At 37.0% G+C, this 15929-nt stretch overlaps 2 protein-coding genes and 1 long non-coding RNA gene across 4 annotated transcripts; 1 reads left to right on the plus strand and 2 right to left on the minus strand.

The window, feature by feature from the left end:
- Nucleotides 1–983: 983 nt before the first annotated feature.
- LOC114751668 (G-type lectin S-receptor-like serine/threonine-protein kinase At4g03230) lies at nucleotides 984–5746 on the minus strand. Its single transcript, XM_028940339.1, has 8 exons — nucleotides 4424–5746; nucleotides 3878–4333; nucleotides 2565–2687; nucleotides 2251–2456; nucleotides 1964–2174; nucleotides 1641–1878; nucleotides 1402–1552; nucleotides 984–1325 (listed from the first exon to the last, which is right to left on the minus strand). The coding sequence occupies exons 1-8, from the start codon at nucleotides 5724–5726 to the stop codon at nucleotides 1020–1022; spliced, it is 2994 nt and encodes a 997-aa protein (XP_028796172.1). The 5' UTR covers nucleotides 5727–5746; the 3' UTR covers nucleotides 984–1019.
- Nucleotides 5747–6575: 829 nt separating this feature from the next.
- On the plus strand, nucleotides 6576–10451 carry LOC114751609 (uncharacterized). Of its 2 annotated transcripts, none has more exons than XR_003740767.1 (4): nucleotides 6576–7091; nucleotides 7207–7334; nucleotides 7742–7921; nucleotides 10137–10451. It is a non-coding gene; the product is annotated as an uncharacterized LOC114751609 (long non-coding RNA). The 2 variants fall into 2 exon arrangements; XR_003740766.1 differs by having other exon boundaries at nucleotides 7747–7921.
- A 3210-nt stretch (nucleotides 10452–13661) lies between these two features.
- LOC114751588 (uncharacterized) lies at nucleotides 13662–14682 on the minus strand. Its single transcript, XM_028940252.1, has 2 exons — nucleotides 14493–14682; nucleotides 13662–14410 (listed from the first exon to the last, which is right to left on the minus strand). The coding sequence occupies exon 2, from the start codon at nucleotides 14330–14332 to the stop codon at nucleotides 13754–13756; it is 579 nt and encodes a 192-aa protein (XP_028796085.1). The 5' UTR covers nucleotides 14333–14410; nucleotides 14493–14682; the 3' UTR covers nucleotides 13662–13753.
- Between the last annotated feature and the right edge of the window lie 1247 nt (nucleotides 14683–15929).

A 15929-nucleotide genomic window follows, 5' to 3' on the forward strand; every position in this document is an offset into this window, starting at 1 on the left:
AAAATGTTTCTAAAACCCTAAATTTCATCAGTAATTAGTGTTTTGCAAAATCTAAACCAAACAAAATTGATGTAGTCCAGTTTATATGTTATAATATATATATATGTATGTATATATGCACATATATATATATATAGAAAATGTCCAAAGCTAATAGAAAAGGCCACCTTTGAATTGTCAAATACTCGAATATCAATTTCTTTTTCTTCCTCCGCTTATTTTCAGCTCTCTACACACCCTACAAGGGCCTCTTCTGTTTGTTTAAATCTATTATTCTATTTTTTTTTTTTAAGGTGTAGGTATCTTCCTATTGGAGGTAATCCTGTTCGAGACATTGTTAGGTACTAAATGTGAACACCTCTCTCAAGTGAGATTCGAACCTTCATTTATCAAGATTGTGCGGGATTAGCCCTTCCACTGGATTCAACTTTTATAGGCCTATCATTCTATTTCTACAGCCTCATATACCCCACAAAAGCCATTTAATTCAGCTTCGACCCTCAATCTAGATCTTAGTTTCCACAGAGATCGTACATATATGGGTCTCTAGTACCATCTTGTTTATAGTGCTCGCTTCTCCTCTCTGTTGGGCTTGGCCCAACTTATTTTTGGAGCAAACATATAGACTACATAGGACCTAAATATCAACGTATTTCATCTTGAAATAATTGCGCCAACAACCAATAGTGGGTTGGGTCTAGCGGAAGGAGCTATTCCGTCACAATGTGACGAACCAAAGTTTGAATCCCTGCTGGGAGAAGTACCCATATTTAGCGCCCGACAGTGCCTCGAATAGGATTGCCCCCAATAAGAGGATACCTGTACTTTAGCAGAAAAAAATAATTGCACCAACAGATTTCAAATATATGCCTAACTAATATTTGTATGGTATTTTCATACCAGATGTCAGCTGATCTAAGTTCCCTAAGAATGAATGGCCTTTCATACAAGCGTACTAGAGTTTCAATAAGAAGTTAGTTGTTGGTTTTCCGACAGGATCCAATATAATCCAATCTCCACTACCGACCTTGTTGATAGGTACTGTCGGTGGGAAGAATTCCTTCAGGTTTACTGGAAGAAGCAGAGCTAGAAAGGCCCCTGCTACTGCTCATAAAAAAGGTCGGTTGCTTTGGAGTTGGAAGGCTTGCAGTCTCACTTTCAAGCATTATTAATACTTGCGACATGGTGGGCCTGTCTCCTGGTTCATCTTGCACGCACAATAGACTTACTTGTGCACACTTGATGAATTGATTTGCATTGCAACTTTCATTCAAAGATCGATCCATTAAATCCAAGAGGTTATTCTCCGTCCATAGCCTCCATGCCTGCATTCATATAAATAGGAAATCACCACACTGCAAAAAGAACATTAAGCCAAGGGAGGAACAAGATGAAACATACATAACCCAGAAGGCTGGACATTTGTTTGGACTGAAAGAATCCCGTGTTCTTTTTTCCACTGATAATTTCAAGCATTACAACCCCAAAACTGAAAACATCTGATTTAATTGAGAAAAATCCGTCTAATGCATACTCTGGAGCCATATATCCACTACAAAATAAAAGGAAACAAAATTATAATGCTCGTTATAAATATAGTTGAAGATCAATATTCAAAAAGGGAGATACATCAAACTTACTAAGTTCCAACTACTCTCTCAGTGTTGGCCTCAGTTTCCTTGCCTCCAAATATTTTTGCAAGTCCAAAGTCTGAAATTTTTGATTGCATCTCCTCATCCAAAAGAATATTACTAGTTTTCAAATCTCTATGAATCACTCTCAATCTAGAGTCTTGATGAAGATATAATATTCCTCTAGTAATTCCTAAAATTATGTCAAAACGCATTGGCCAATCCAAAATCTCTCTGTGTGTATGATCTGCATCAACATTTCCTTTTACATTAAATTCACTAAACCTATGTCAAGATTGAAATTATTGATAATTAAGCATTTTGTAACTTACCAAATAAGAATGTGTCTAAACTCTTGTTTGGCATGTATTCATAAAGTAATATTTTTTCTTCTCCTGTAATGCAATAGCCCAAAAGTCTAACAAGGTTTCGATGTTGAAGTTTGGATATCAAGACAACTTCATTCCTGAATTCCTTCATTCCTTGTGAAGAAACACTTGAAAGCCTCTTGACTGCAATATCTTGACCTCCTTGAAACTTGCCCTGTAACGAAAATTCTCCATAGAGCATGTCTCTAAAGTTTAGAAATCAATGAAGAAAGTGGAACTGAATCAATCACCTTGTACACAGGCCCATAACCCCCACGTCCAAGTTTGTTCGCATCTGAGAAGTTATCTGTGGCTAATAGGATGCTATTAAAATCCATATAAGGTACCTCTATCCCTTCAGCGTCCTTTTCCTCCAACCTCTCGGCGTCTATGAAATCTTTGATACATCTCTCATTGTCATGTAGGACATCTCTCATTCTTTGATTTTCTCCCTTTTCTAAACACGCATAATAGACGCAAACATAAACTTATTACATAAGCACAGGCACTATAAGCATCAGATCATGTTGAATGCATCGAAGTTTGTAGGCAAAAAACGTATTACCTTGATTTGAGGCTACTCTTCTTCTCCAAATGTAAGCAGAAGTTATAATGCAGGCCAAGAAAATCAAGGTTGAAAGTGTCACCGCTAATATCAAAACTCTAGAGCTGTTTCTTCTTGGAGGCTCTATTGACAAAGGAAATGTGTCAGCTTCTAGACGGGATTAAGGAATGCCATTGAAATCGTAGAATCAAGTGTACTTTACTTGTGGGGACTGATGCTGATGATAGTAATAGCAATAATTTGTTCTTGAGCAACTTGGAGGGTTAGATAATCAGCATATATTAAAGCTTGACATCAATCTCAGTATGGAAGAGTTACCCTAACTACGATCAGTACTTAAATTTCTGACTATATCTTATTCCACGTGCATATATTGATGATTGACAAGAACATTACGAAGTCATTCTTCTATATTTTGTTTGGCAACAATATCTAGTCATTCATATCATTCACTTTTTGCTCACTGTTTCTTCTATAAATAAAAGTCGATAAAAGGGTCAATATTTGTAAAATCAAGGTAAAAAAGTGCAGCAGATTCTTTAGCCTCAGATGGAAGTCAAATCTCCCTGAGCTGAGGCTTACCAAAGAGTACAATTCCCAAGTTATTCTTGTTTTGTCTAGGCATGATCCATACTCGGTAAATTAATCTGAATGGTTGTTATCGGCTCAAAAAGAGAATAGAGAAGCTCAGGGTTCTTACTGAGTTCATATCAATCAATTTCGCTCAAACTAAGTTGAGGAATAATAAAATATGAAAGAATCTGAGTACTGACAACAACAGAAAGGTCATTCTAACTGGTCGGTAAAGAATTCAAGTACTACCTCTGGTCCTTAATATAAGACCTTATTTGACTTTTATTTTGGTCCTAATTATAAGATCCTAATCCACTTTGTCTCTCATATTTATATATATTTTTTCAAAGTGGTCCTTCTAATAATAGTAGTTCTAGCCAATCAACTTAGTAAGTAAGGATATTTTAGGAAACACAGTATATATTTATTACAAATAACTAACTTAACTTATTTCTTTAATCTCCTCAAATTAGTTAATTAGCTATTATAATTAGGACTGGAGGTAGTATCAATTTTCAACAAGTAAATATGGCCTCATATTGTTCCAATAGATATGATCCTTTTCATCAATCTCCTACTCCCAAGGTTAATTCTCTCTCACTTGTTAAATCCTATCGAAGTTGCGATTCAAATCGGTTTCAGGGCTCCAATACAATTGGACAGGCGCCAGCTTTAGACATTTAACGTCGGGGGGGTTGGGGGGTGAAATCAATTAATGTGTTAACACCTAATACGTTTACCTTGCGTACAGCTTAAACTGTGGCCATTCCATTGATATTTTTCATCGCAGAGGCATCTTCCATTTCTATTACTGGTTGCCTTGCAAGTTGAATGAGACCAGCCCTCGCAGTCTGTGGAATTAGTACAGGGAGGTTCACCTGGAGGATCCCAATTAATCTTTATTGTCTTTGCCTCACCGTGGCACTGTTGAGTCACACTAAATGGCGGATCGAGCCGACGCCCTAGACTGCTTGCAGCACAATCACCCGAATCTTTTATTTGAATGGAGAACGATCTCTTGTCTGGGTCAATATTAGCAACTCTATAACTCTCTTGTCCCACGACGAAACTAACCTGCCCGGTTGACGAGTCGCATGTGAAATTGACGTAAATGGGATCACCACAACTTGGTTTGGTGCTCAGCGGATAAGGAATTGTGAATACACCGCAAGGCTTGCACGTCCTTGGAGTTGGTTCTGTGCCAGTTTCATGTTAGACAATCTAAGACAGTATTAAGTAAAGCAAGCATCTTATTTGAGGAGATGAGATAGTGAAAGTGTATGTACCTATATCTAGTTTACTTATCGGGACAGAAAGATTAACACCCGTATCAATCTCCTCTTGAAGGGTAGGCAAATCGGCGGTCCAAATAGAACACGATAAGAACGTCCTCTCATAATTTGTTGATGCATCATATGAATAAGCTGTGCAATTGGGACACCCATTGAGATTAAGGCACTTAGATTGGCACTCTGTTGGATTCGCTGCGTAGACTGCTTTGTCTGCTTTTCTGACTTTCACGTTCTTCAAGTCTATGAACGCTGTCGTGTTTTGCCCGCATGATGTTGTTTTTCTGAAGCAACCTCCAGCTTCAGAGGATGGAACCTGATTCTCCCCCAGCGACTTAGAAGCGAATCCAGGCAAACATCTACAGTATGGCGAATTATTCATATTGCAACTGCCAAAGTTTCCACAGAAGTTATGTATCTTGCATTGGTCACCTGGCTCCTTCCATACCGTCACCCATCCTCCGATCTCATCCCGGCGCCAAAATTCTATGTATCCTGTATGATTCATCACTACCCTTGTATGGTTAAAATCAGAAGGATGTGGAACTGTTGACATTTGTTTTTTATAAGTAGAAGGCCTTCGGGTGAAGTTTGCCAGCAGCGAAAGTATCTTTCCTTCTGAGCCGAAATCTAGGCGTGTTTCGCCTGCCCAGCGAACTAGGGTGTGGTCGACGTAGATTGTATAGTTGCTATCCCCTGTTTTTCCACCTGCAAATGTGTAATCACCGCTGCCGGGATCATCAGAGGCTCTCCAAGACTTCAAGACTACATCTTCATCCATTTTCATGCCCACCAAAAATGTGTCCGTAGGGTGTTGGAAGCTTTGCCAGTAGGTCGCTTGTAATTGGTCGTCTGCCAGAATCAAGTTCCCAGAATCCATAAGCCTCACTGTGAGGTTTGCGAGAGAAGATACTTGTTCAGGCGTGCAGGACCAATAAGGATTTCCTTCTGTATCTAACACGGTGAGATTTCCATCTAGCGAAAGTTGAAAAATTCCGGTCCTTGAATGAGGAATGGGGTTGTCTCTGTTAGCAACCCAGACAACAGTTTGCTGTTCTATCCCATGATACCATATTCCTAGGTATCTGTTTTGGCTTCCGGCAGGGGAAAAGAAACCCAGTTCAAACTGATCTCCCGTGGTGACAAGGGTGGCATTGGCACCTTCGCCGTCACGAAGCCTTCCCCCGATCTTCAGGGTATCTCTGGCTAAGCAGGGCGGAGGAAGACATACTGAAAAAGCATAAAACAGAACAAAAGCAATCATGTGAAGACGTAAGAGGCGAGAGAGCAGTATCCTCATTCTGATCCTTCTTCTGGCTACAGTGGAAGCATAGAGAATGCAATTGCTGGTATGCAAGTCAAGACAGTACTAATCAAGATCACTCGCATCTGGGCATCGCTTTTAGGATTTGTCCTTTTCTTGTGATCTTTTTCGCGTCAGTACTAATCAAGATCACCATTCACCACTTGTGAACAGTAAGCCATCTCATCTTTGGTCGAGAACAAAAGACCAAAAAAAATAAAAAATCATCTCAGTTATCGCTTGATTATGAGGTGCTGGGGTAAATATACATATATCAAAGTTTAATATATATGTATTAAACAGAAGTAAAATTCATGATCAACAGGATTTAAAGTTTTTCTTGATTCTAATTTTTTTAGTAAAATATATTAAAAATAACTTGTAAATAAATGCAGGAAAGTAATAATCAACAAACCTTCCGGCAAAAAGCTTTCATAATTTATCACTCAAAATACAAAATTCATAACTTAGAGAATTTACAGTGGTTAGATTCCTAGTATTGTCACTTGAACTTCATCCCCTGTTTACCTTCTGGAATATAAAAAGAAAAAATCATCATCAATATATCTTAGAAATCCTTTCCGGCAAGCTGGCTCAAATATGACTTATTTTTGGCTCCAGACACATTACTGTTCACAAGCCAATTTAGCTTTGCCTCGGCTTTGTTTGAGCTGATTTTAATTATTGTCATACCTTGGGCTTCACATTCAGCCTATTTGTTTTCCAATGACCTCTCTACTAATCCAAAATTCAAATTTCAAAATTCTCAAGCCTCCTGCCGGCAACTCTCGTTTTCGACTTTTCGTACTTCTCCCATCACCTGCCTCAGATACTATAATCTTCCTATCTCCCTCATCCTCACCTCAAATTCTTCCTCCACAAACCGTTCTATGATTTCTTCTTATTCACAGTGTTCTTTCATGCTCGCCCATGAATCAGTGCTTCCATCTTAAGCATCCAGCAAGGCATCTCTGCTCTCTGCTCTTTTCATCTCTTCCATCTCTCTCTCACTATTGCTTCTGCTCCTTCCCTTCTCTTCTTTCAAGGTTTTATTTCGTAGATCCCCATTGCTGATAATCTTTTATGCAAGTCTGTGTGAACGGTGTGGAGATATTGTGATCACACAGGCATCGAAGCAGCAACAGCCCCGGCCACGATGAGGATTCTGACCATGCTCTTGCCACAATACTTAAAACTCAGAGACGACCCCCCCTAAAAAAAAAAAAAAAAGGCCCCCACCTTCTGACTAGTATATTTCTCTGCTCCATGGGGAGTGTTAGGTTTAAAAGATCTGTTGTCCATATTGGACAAGCACTACTCCCGACAAAATCGAAGTTCTCAACGGGCGTCTTCTCTTTCCAGGTATGATTTCGTCTATCTGCCAATGGATTACAAGTGCAACACAATACCTACTATCTAAGATTAGTTCTATATCTTGCACATATTAACGGCTTATGACTGCATGTTTATTTTTCAGGAAATTTGAGCATGACAAGAAGCAATCGAATCTGGGTTACACGTTTGTGGATTACACATCAGCAAGAGATGCGTTTATGTTTCCAGCAATTCAACGGGCAGGAATGGCCTGGTAACAAGAACTGGAAGGTCTGTGAGGCTACTAAGGCCCAGTTTCAAGTGGGTTATCAATTCTCAGTTTGGACTATTTTTTATTATTGTTATATTGACTGGATGACCGGACTTTATTTTGGCAACTATTATGGCAATTTTCTGGGACTTTGTGATATGTAACACGTGTTTCATACCATGTTTAAACTTTGAATTATTTTATTGTATTATGTACGGTCAGGTGTGGGCTTCTGCTGCACTTTATTATGTTTTTTTTTTTCCCTTTTCATTCCATCGTTTATGAGCAAAGTTTCGTTTTTGCAGCTGCTCTGTCATTCACTGGTGTACACTAAGTTTTTCACAATAACAAACAGTTAGTCTATACGTATTTGTCCTATAAAGTTGATTCACAATTCTATGTTTGTTTTCTCTGTTGGCATTCCAAGCGTAGGAGGTCGGCTTAAACATGCCGTGCTGGGTGCCAGGAATAATAGTGGAAATCCTCTTCGATGGGCATAGTAGAAAATTTTGTTGCTATTTTCTTTCGGGTTATCATGTGTAATGTTCAGCTCACATGCGAAGAGGATGCCAAAAGAATCGAATGGGATTTAAGCACATATATTGAGGTAAAGTCGTCCTTTCATGGTAGTCAATTGAGCAGGAAATTATTTTCGTTTCATGTAAATGTGTCTGCGTTTTACTTGGTGATTTGACAAAGCCTAAAGGGCAGATACCATTTGACTTCCTTATAAAAGTAGTTTGCTGGAATCGTAATAAAATATTTCCGTTTCAAACTTTTAATGTAAGTTTGTATGCACTTTATTTGGGAATGGGACAAATGGTAAATATAAGCTGCCATTTGTCTTTCATTTTAAAGTGATGCCTATATGTTAAGGCAGAACTTCGATAGACATGAACTTGTGTGCTTCTCCATATGTGATTAAACAGGGGTCGCATGGTAGAGGACATGAACCAGGCCATTTCAATAATAAAAATGGTACCCATGTTTGATTGTGAGGTATGGAGTTTATTATTAAAAATTAAAATGATACGGTTTTAAGTCTAAAGATTTCTTTTTTGAAAGTTCTCATTCAAAGTTATTTTAGATTGACTTACTTATAATTTTAATTTTTTAACAGTGTTTATGGTCGATTTAAATATCATAACACTCTATCTTTTCAAATATATATTCCATCAAATAGGTTAATCAGAATTGAATTTCAACCTTATTTTAAACAAAAAATATTGCATTTCTTACTTTTAAAATGATATACTTTATTATTGGGTTTTGAATATCAGATTTGAGTCATCATTTAACAATATCCCGTGTTATTTGTATAGTTAGCGTTAAGAGAGGATCATATTGTTGATAGTGAGAACGTTGAGTCATTGCTCCTCACTTGTACCAACACTAACGTTTGAGACTTTCATTTAATGGCATTGCATATGTCCTGTTCCCATTTGCATTCATTATTTATTGACCTCGGCCAAATGTTACTTACCCCTCCTTTTCCACCTTTAAGGTTTTTTATAATAAGTTCCCGTGCACACACATATTTGTTTTATGTATCAATCATGTGCGTAATTGTCGCCGTGGTGGTTATCAACATATGAATGGATGGCATGCTTATAATCTTAGTTTCTATTTGAGTGTGTGTTTTCTCAATATACATGTCCAGACAAATCGGGGAAATCTTGATACTGAGACGTGCTAATGGGAACAATACTATTTTGAAGTTGCAGAGCATTAATTCACCAGATGACCAGAATGTTATCCTGCTAAAATGTGCTTAGACTTACCTGAGCTTAATTCTTATGTGTCACGAAAATGTGCTCAGACCATTTTCTTAGACTTGGGTCTTTAAAAGGATGCCCCAAATATGAATGTTTTGCAAACATTTATAATGACTTCTCCTGTCTTTGAAGATGTTTTTCCCAAAGAAAGTATGCTTTTGCACCATGTTTTGATTAGCCTGTATGTTCATAGAAATTATACTCTAACAGCAAATTTTATGTAAGCTTATATGTCATATGAATATTTCATAAGAAAATTACATTTTCAAAAATATATATGCTTGAAATTTTGACCATTGAAATCAGGGCAAATGAAATTTCCTGGTTTGGGGAGGATGAAGTTTTCTCAAGTGAGATTGGGGATAATATTTTAAGGTATTTCTGTTTGGCTATGAAAAACTTCAAAGCTAATGACTGCTTTTTCTTCCACTAGGGTCTCATCTTGTGCCTTGGATTAAAGGGAACTTTTGTGTTTCAGTGAAAATCTGATCATTCCTCCTAAGAAATCCTTGATAGCCATAGAAGCAGGAGGAGGAAGAGAAGATAACACTATTGTTTAATGGGGTGATAGTTTAATAGGTTTCCATCTCTTATTGTGGTTTGATGAGGTAACGCATTTCATTCTTTATTAATTTTAAGAAACTATAGTCATTCAGTTATTTTCATCATTCAAGTATCTTTTAGACCATGATTCTATGGCACATACATCGTGTCCTTTATTGTTGTCTCAAGGTGATTTAATAGACAAATATACTTTATCTCTTTCAACATGTCAAATAGCATAATTTATCATTATAATTCATCAGAGTTTTTGTATGGGTCTAATAGAAATTTATCATACTTCATCATATGTCACATTGCAAATATATCCAGCATTAACTTTGGGCTCCCCCACTATGTTCATGTTTGTTATTGTTTCTTGCTCATTACACTTTGCAAATGAAATTGACACAATTGCTTTATATTTTGTATTCTAAATATTAAGTTTTCCTTACTTAACCTTATGATTGATATTATCATGATTGCATTTCTTATAATGATCCATAGGGAGGTCCTTTGGAGAGGGGCTGAGGTTGAGTCCTGTTCACCAAAGTGTTTATGAACTACGACAGTACCAATACCAAGAGTCAAAATATGTATGGACCCAGTTCTGGCCCTTTCACTATTACAGTTCTCCTCTGTATCGTTCACTTTAAAAACACTTTCATAATTTGTACAGCTACGAATACGCTACTTTGACTCATTTCCCTATCTTTGATAAGGATGTTTAACATTTTGCTATGCCTCCCCACGTGACAGCATTGCCTCATGTAAGATACACACTTGGTTATCTCTTCTGCTTATACAGTCTTTGATACCTAAGATTTGGGAATGGAACAAAGTATTAGGATGAAGTGATTCTCTTTTCACTTTATCTGTATCCATATTTAAGTTGATTGTTGAGTGTTCCATGACTTAAAACTCTTTGATTTTGTTCTTGACAACTTGATTCTCTTGATGTTTTAATGGTGATTTGTTTTTCTCTCTATTGTGCTCATTGTAGAAAATAAAATGAAACCTTTTCAGTTACAAACTTAAAATATCTTATACTTTATAATATCTTGCGTTTTATAAGAGTTTACTTTTGGCTGCTAACCATAGTGAAGTTAAGCCTTTGAAGGGTGGATATAGTGGCAATCTGAGCTAGCATATATTGAGGGAGGAGATGCTGAAAGAGGCTCCACAAATGGAAACTGTAAGGTATTGGGTGGTTTGTCTCTACCAATGAAAATAGATGTTATATAAAAATATTAGTCAATCCAAATATTATATACTGCTGCATATAGAAGGGGGAAGAAAATATTATCAGATTCAATATGAATATTCGAAAATCAAGATTTGCTACGGCTGTCTTTCACAATGTCAAGTTTACTTTTGTTGTGAAGCATTTTAAAGAAAAATCTTCAGTAATAGGATATTGTCTGCACACAAGGATTTCTTTTGTCTCATTAACTTTGGCCTTCATCGAATATACATTAGTATTACCAAATTTTAATGTAGGATTTTGGTATGTAGAGATCAAGATGTCATATTCTTGATAATTGACAAAACAAAAGGTAATTGACAATAAGGAAGATAAATGCTGAACTTTTGCATTAAATTGCAATCATTTGGTAAAATTTAATTCCAAAATAAATTACATATATAGTGAATGGAATAAATTATGCCTAAGTAAGATTGAAACAAAGATATTAAATATATTGGGTTGAAATCGCGATTTAGTTTATAATTCTAATAATTTTTTTATTTTCAAATAATTACTTTTGTAGAGTACAAATGGTTAAGTAACTTATCACAATTCTATTGTTCTTTTGTCTCATTTGTCTGAAGTTAAAAGGTAAATCTAACACAATAAAGTAATTGTATCTGATAATATTATTGTCATTGCGCAACAAATTGTTTTAAAGTGAAATGCAAAATATTTTAGTAAAAATTTCAATAAAATCCAGTTAAAATACTTTAATTCATACTAAAGTTTATACTTTTAGGGTATGTTTGGATTGGCGTTAGACAAAACTGACTTCTAGTTCAACTGATTTTTGTAACTGAAGTTAGAGTAAAAGTCAATTATGGTATGTTTGGATAGGTGCTTTTAAAAAGTCAGTTGAAAAAGTTAAAAGTTGTTTGGATGAATAAAAAAGTTAGTTCAGTTGTAAAATAACTAAAAAGGACATATACTTTATTAAATAGTAGTGTTTGATATTTTTAATGTGATAATTGTTAAAAAATATCTAAAATTATTATGATAAAATAAAAATAGTTTATTTGTGAGATTATAAGATAAAAATATTTGTTACCAAGACAAATTTAAAAACACATTTTAGATAATTAATTAAATATATATAATGGATAAACATGAACATAAATTAAAATTCATTTCGTATCTAATTAGAGTAAATAAAATTATATAAGTAATTAGATCGTACTTAATTAAATATATATAATGGACAAACATAAACATAAATTAAATTAAAATTCATTTGGTCTCTAATTAAAGTAAATAAAATCACATAACTAATTAGATCGTAAACTTTCCACAATTTGGTCTCTAATTGAGTCACGAACACGATTCATTTGTACGGCAGATGTTAAACTTGACGAGGATGCCTCACCAGCTGGATGATTATTGTCTTCATCTATTATACTTCCACGCTCAGCTTGTATAAAGCGGTCATCAGTTGGAGAACTTTGCCTGATAAAATTATGGACAGCCATTGTTGCACAAACTATGCGGACCTGTGCTTGAAACTTGAATCTGGGCATGTCTCTTAAGATTGCAAACCTATTCTTCCAAACCCTAAAAATTCTTTCAATAGTGCATCTCAAACTTGAATGATAATAATTGAAGACCTCATTCTCATTTCTAAATCCTGGCTGACGATTAAAGTTTGGGAGGTGATAGTGCTCACGTCTGTACGGGCCAAGATATCCCACTTGTGATGAATAGCCAGCATCAACCAAATAAAATTTGCCTAGAAAATCATGATTCAATTATGTTGAGGTAAAAATAATACAATTGAAGCTTAATTTTAAAATAATTGATTTGAAATTTACAGAAATATACCTTCAGGTGGATGAGGGAAATTCATGGATGGAGTTGAAATAGCAGATTGAAAGACACGAGCATCATGTGCACTACCTTCCCAGCCCGCCAACACAAACGTGAAGCACATATCCCAATCGCATACGGCCATGACATTCTGACTCGGAAATCCCTTCCTCCCAAAATATTTGTCTTGCCTAGCTTGACTAACCTGACATTTTATGTGGGTGCCATCAATTGTGCCAATTGCATCCTTAAAAAATGGGAAGTATCGTGGATCATTTGCTATTTTTGGGTGGCAATAGGAGAATGTAGGATCAGTGGGCTTGATATTTTCTCGAGATAAATTGAGACAAGCATCCAACACTCTATGAAAATGCCGACTAATAGTTTCTCCTGAATGCTGAAACCTTTCTTGAATCATCCTATTACACTGACCATGCGTAATTGTATTCAAGAACATCGCAACAGATTCATGGATACCTATGTACTTAGAATTTTGCAACCCATGTTCAACCAATTTAGAACATAACCGATGGAATGTCTCTGTTTCCATTCAAAACATTTCCTTAGACCGTCCTTCATGCCCATGCAAAAGTTCTTGAACCCATAAATAACCCGTTTGTTCACTAGTTCTACATGGCTGTTTGCATAGAAAAGGTGTCACATACTGACCCATTAACACACTTAGCTATGATACCTGTGTTGTGTGTTCATGTAAAGCAGGAAGTAATTGAGACCATTCATCGTCCCAACCCTCATCCCAACCCTCGCCCCAACCCTCGCCCCAACCCGCCGTTGAATCAGACATGGATTATGTTACCTGTGAGTAGTTAAATACTAAATGTGAGTAACATTTTCACAAAAGAGAGAGAGAGAGAGAAAAGATAAGTGATAAATAGCTATTAAACTATAACATAATAATTATACATAGTCATGAAACACAACATTAAACATAATCATAAAACACAACATTACACATAGTCATTAAACACAACCATCAAACACATCGTCATGACACACAATAACCAAATACATTATGATAGATAAACAGAAATCATAACAAGTCACTAGGCACAACTCAAGGATTCTTCGGTGCAGCATATGGCGGGGGGTTCGCAGCATTGTGCTTCAACCAAGCTACTAATACCTCCTGATTTTCTCTCAAACCAGCATATATGTCCCTGAATGTCTTGTTAGCCAGCAGATTACAACATGTCACACAAAGTTGTAAGTCACTGACTATTTCAAGCATACTCAATAGATCAGCAGTAAGCTCAGTAGTGTTATCACTGTTGCAGATTTTGTTTATTGCCTCTGCTGTACTAATTGAAGCCTTCTCAATTGAACTTACTGAATCTGCTATTCTTCTTGTCGCTAGCATCTTTTGCTTCTTGTACTTGTCCAACCCTTCACCTCTCTTCCTCTTCCCTTGACTCCCTGAAGCACTAGGTACAGTGGATGCAGTGTTCGATGTGTTTGCAGTTAAATTGATGCCGTCCAAAAAGTCCGAAACTCCTGCACAGCGTCCAATGTCTTCTTCATTATCCCCTGAACCTTCTTGCCAATCCATTGTTGGTTGGTAGTCATTTGGCTGATCACCCCTCTGTGGTGCAGGCTCGGTCCAAGATGGTGCCCGCATATCATCTCCTGATGCCATAGTGTCCTTGAATATAGTTTCCAATTCAGTGCGAAACCTTAACCCATAGTGCCTAAACTTTTCATATGCTGGATTTTCCTGCAAAGTCAAAAGTAAATTATAATTAAATTGATTCCAAAAGTATAATACTACTTATAAATTAACATAAGCTACTTCATACCCGTAATTTCCTCTCCCACCACTCACCAGATGCCACCACCGTGTTCCTTTCAGGGTCCCACCCTATGCCGGTCTCCTTAGCAATTAGTTTATCAAATGTCTTCCACTCTTTCCTCAAATTATCTAATCTATTTTTCAGCTGTTTCTTTTCATATCCTCTCCCTGTCTTTTCATTGAATTCTCTATGAATATTGTCCCAACCTGGTTTTGTCAACGAAGATCCTTGACGAAGCTTGTTATAAATTTGATCAACACATATTTTCAGAAATACACCTGTGGTGCTCACATCCCAATGTGCTTTGCCTTTATCGTTACTCATAGTTCTTGTTGAAATTACATATACATCAAACCCACAATTAGTCAAGAATCAAGCAGTATAATCAAACAGTATAGACCCACAATACATGTAAATCAAATTACAAAAAGTGAATTAATTCAAGCTCTGCCTTACATTACAAACATGCAGAAAAATAGGAACTTATCAATATTTGGATTCAGCACACAATTACACCACCCATTCTCAATCATGATATATGAAGCCCATAGCACCAAAAATACTCTTTTCCTTTAACTCAAAAATTCCAACCACGCAGTATAACATAATATCTAACAAAATTCAAGCCAAACTATTGTTCAATGCAGACAACCAAGGCAATTTCAACAAATGTATAATTTCTTTTTCCCCCTTGCTTCACACATTCATTCGTCTCCATCTACCCTTGACTCAGTTTAATTCATTCATTCATTTCACATTCATTTCACATTCGTCCCCATCTTCCCATCACTGATATGCTTCGGTCAACAAAATGAAATTCTCCGAGGAGCGAAAAAACCCATATGCTTCGATCAAAACGGCATTCACACGTCCATAATTACAGCCATACACCATTAATTAAAGCCATTCAGTTCAAATTCACACATATACACACACAAACCGATTCAGCCGAAGAAGGAGTAACAGCTCGGAGTGCACATATTCAAATAGCATCTACAATCAACAATCAGAGAAGGAAGAAAAAATGAAGCCTTCAGTGGTGGAGGGAGCTGAGAGCCGAACAGGGAAGAGAAGAAAAACACACCAGCGATGGCACGAACAACCTTCAGCGGAGGAGGGAGCAAAGCCGTCGACACCCACAGACAGAGACGGCAGAGAGAGCGACGGATGGAGACGCAGCCACACCCAGATCTGTTTTGATGGAGGGGGAGCAAAGCCGTCGACACGGGAATCAGACAGAGACAGCAGAGAGAGCGACAGATGGAGACGCAGCCACACCCAGGGAGCAGAGCCGTCAACACCCACTGACAGAGGCGCCAGAGAGACCGACGGATGGAGACGCAGCCAAGACCGATGGACGGAGATGCCGGTAAGAGCACCGAAGAGAGAGTGCCAAGAGTGAGGGACTTGAAACACGACCGAATGCTACGCACGCCTTCTCAA

Source organism: Neltuma alba, unplaced genomic scaffold (assembly GCF_004799145.2).
Source record: "Neltuma alba isolate B1F8T4 unplaced genomic scaffold, ASM479914v2 tig00001137_pilon, whole genome shotgun sequence".
Classification (NCBI taxonomy): Eukaryota; Viridiplantae; Streptophyta; class Magnoliopsida; order Fabales; family Fabaceae; genus Neltuma; species Neltuma alba.

Bases quoted from the DNA above. Each gene is read 5' to 3' on its own strand.
- LOC114751668 (XM_028940339.1), bottom strand. From the start codon at position 5,726: ATGAGGATACTGCTCTCTCGCCTCTTACGTCTTCACATGATTGCTTTT. The intron at 2,688-3,877 runs GTAAACGTATTA...CTTTGTCAATAG, and splicing joins CAGTTTAAGCTGTACGCAAG to AGCCTCCAAGAAGAAACAGC. The intron at 1,879-1,963 runs GTAAGTTACAAA...ATGTTGATGCAG, and splicing joins TTTAGACACATTCTTATTTG to ATCATACACACAGAGAGATT.
- LOC114751588 (XM_028940252.1), bottom strand. From the start codon at position 14,332: ATGGCATCAGGAGATGATATGCGGGCACCATCTTGGACCGAGCCTGCA.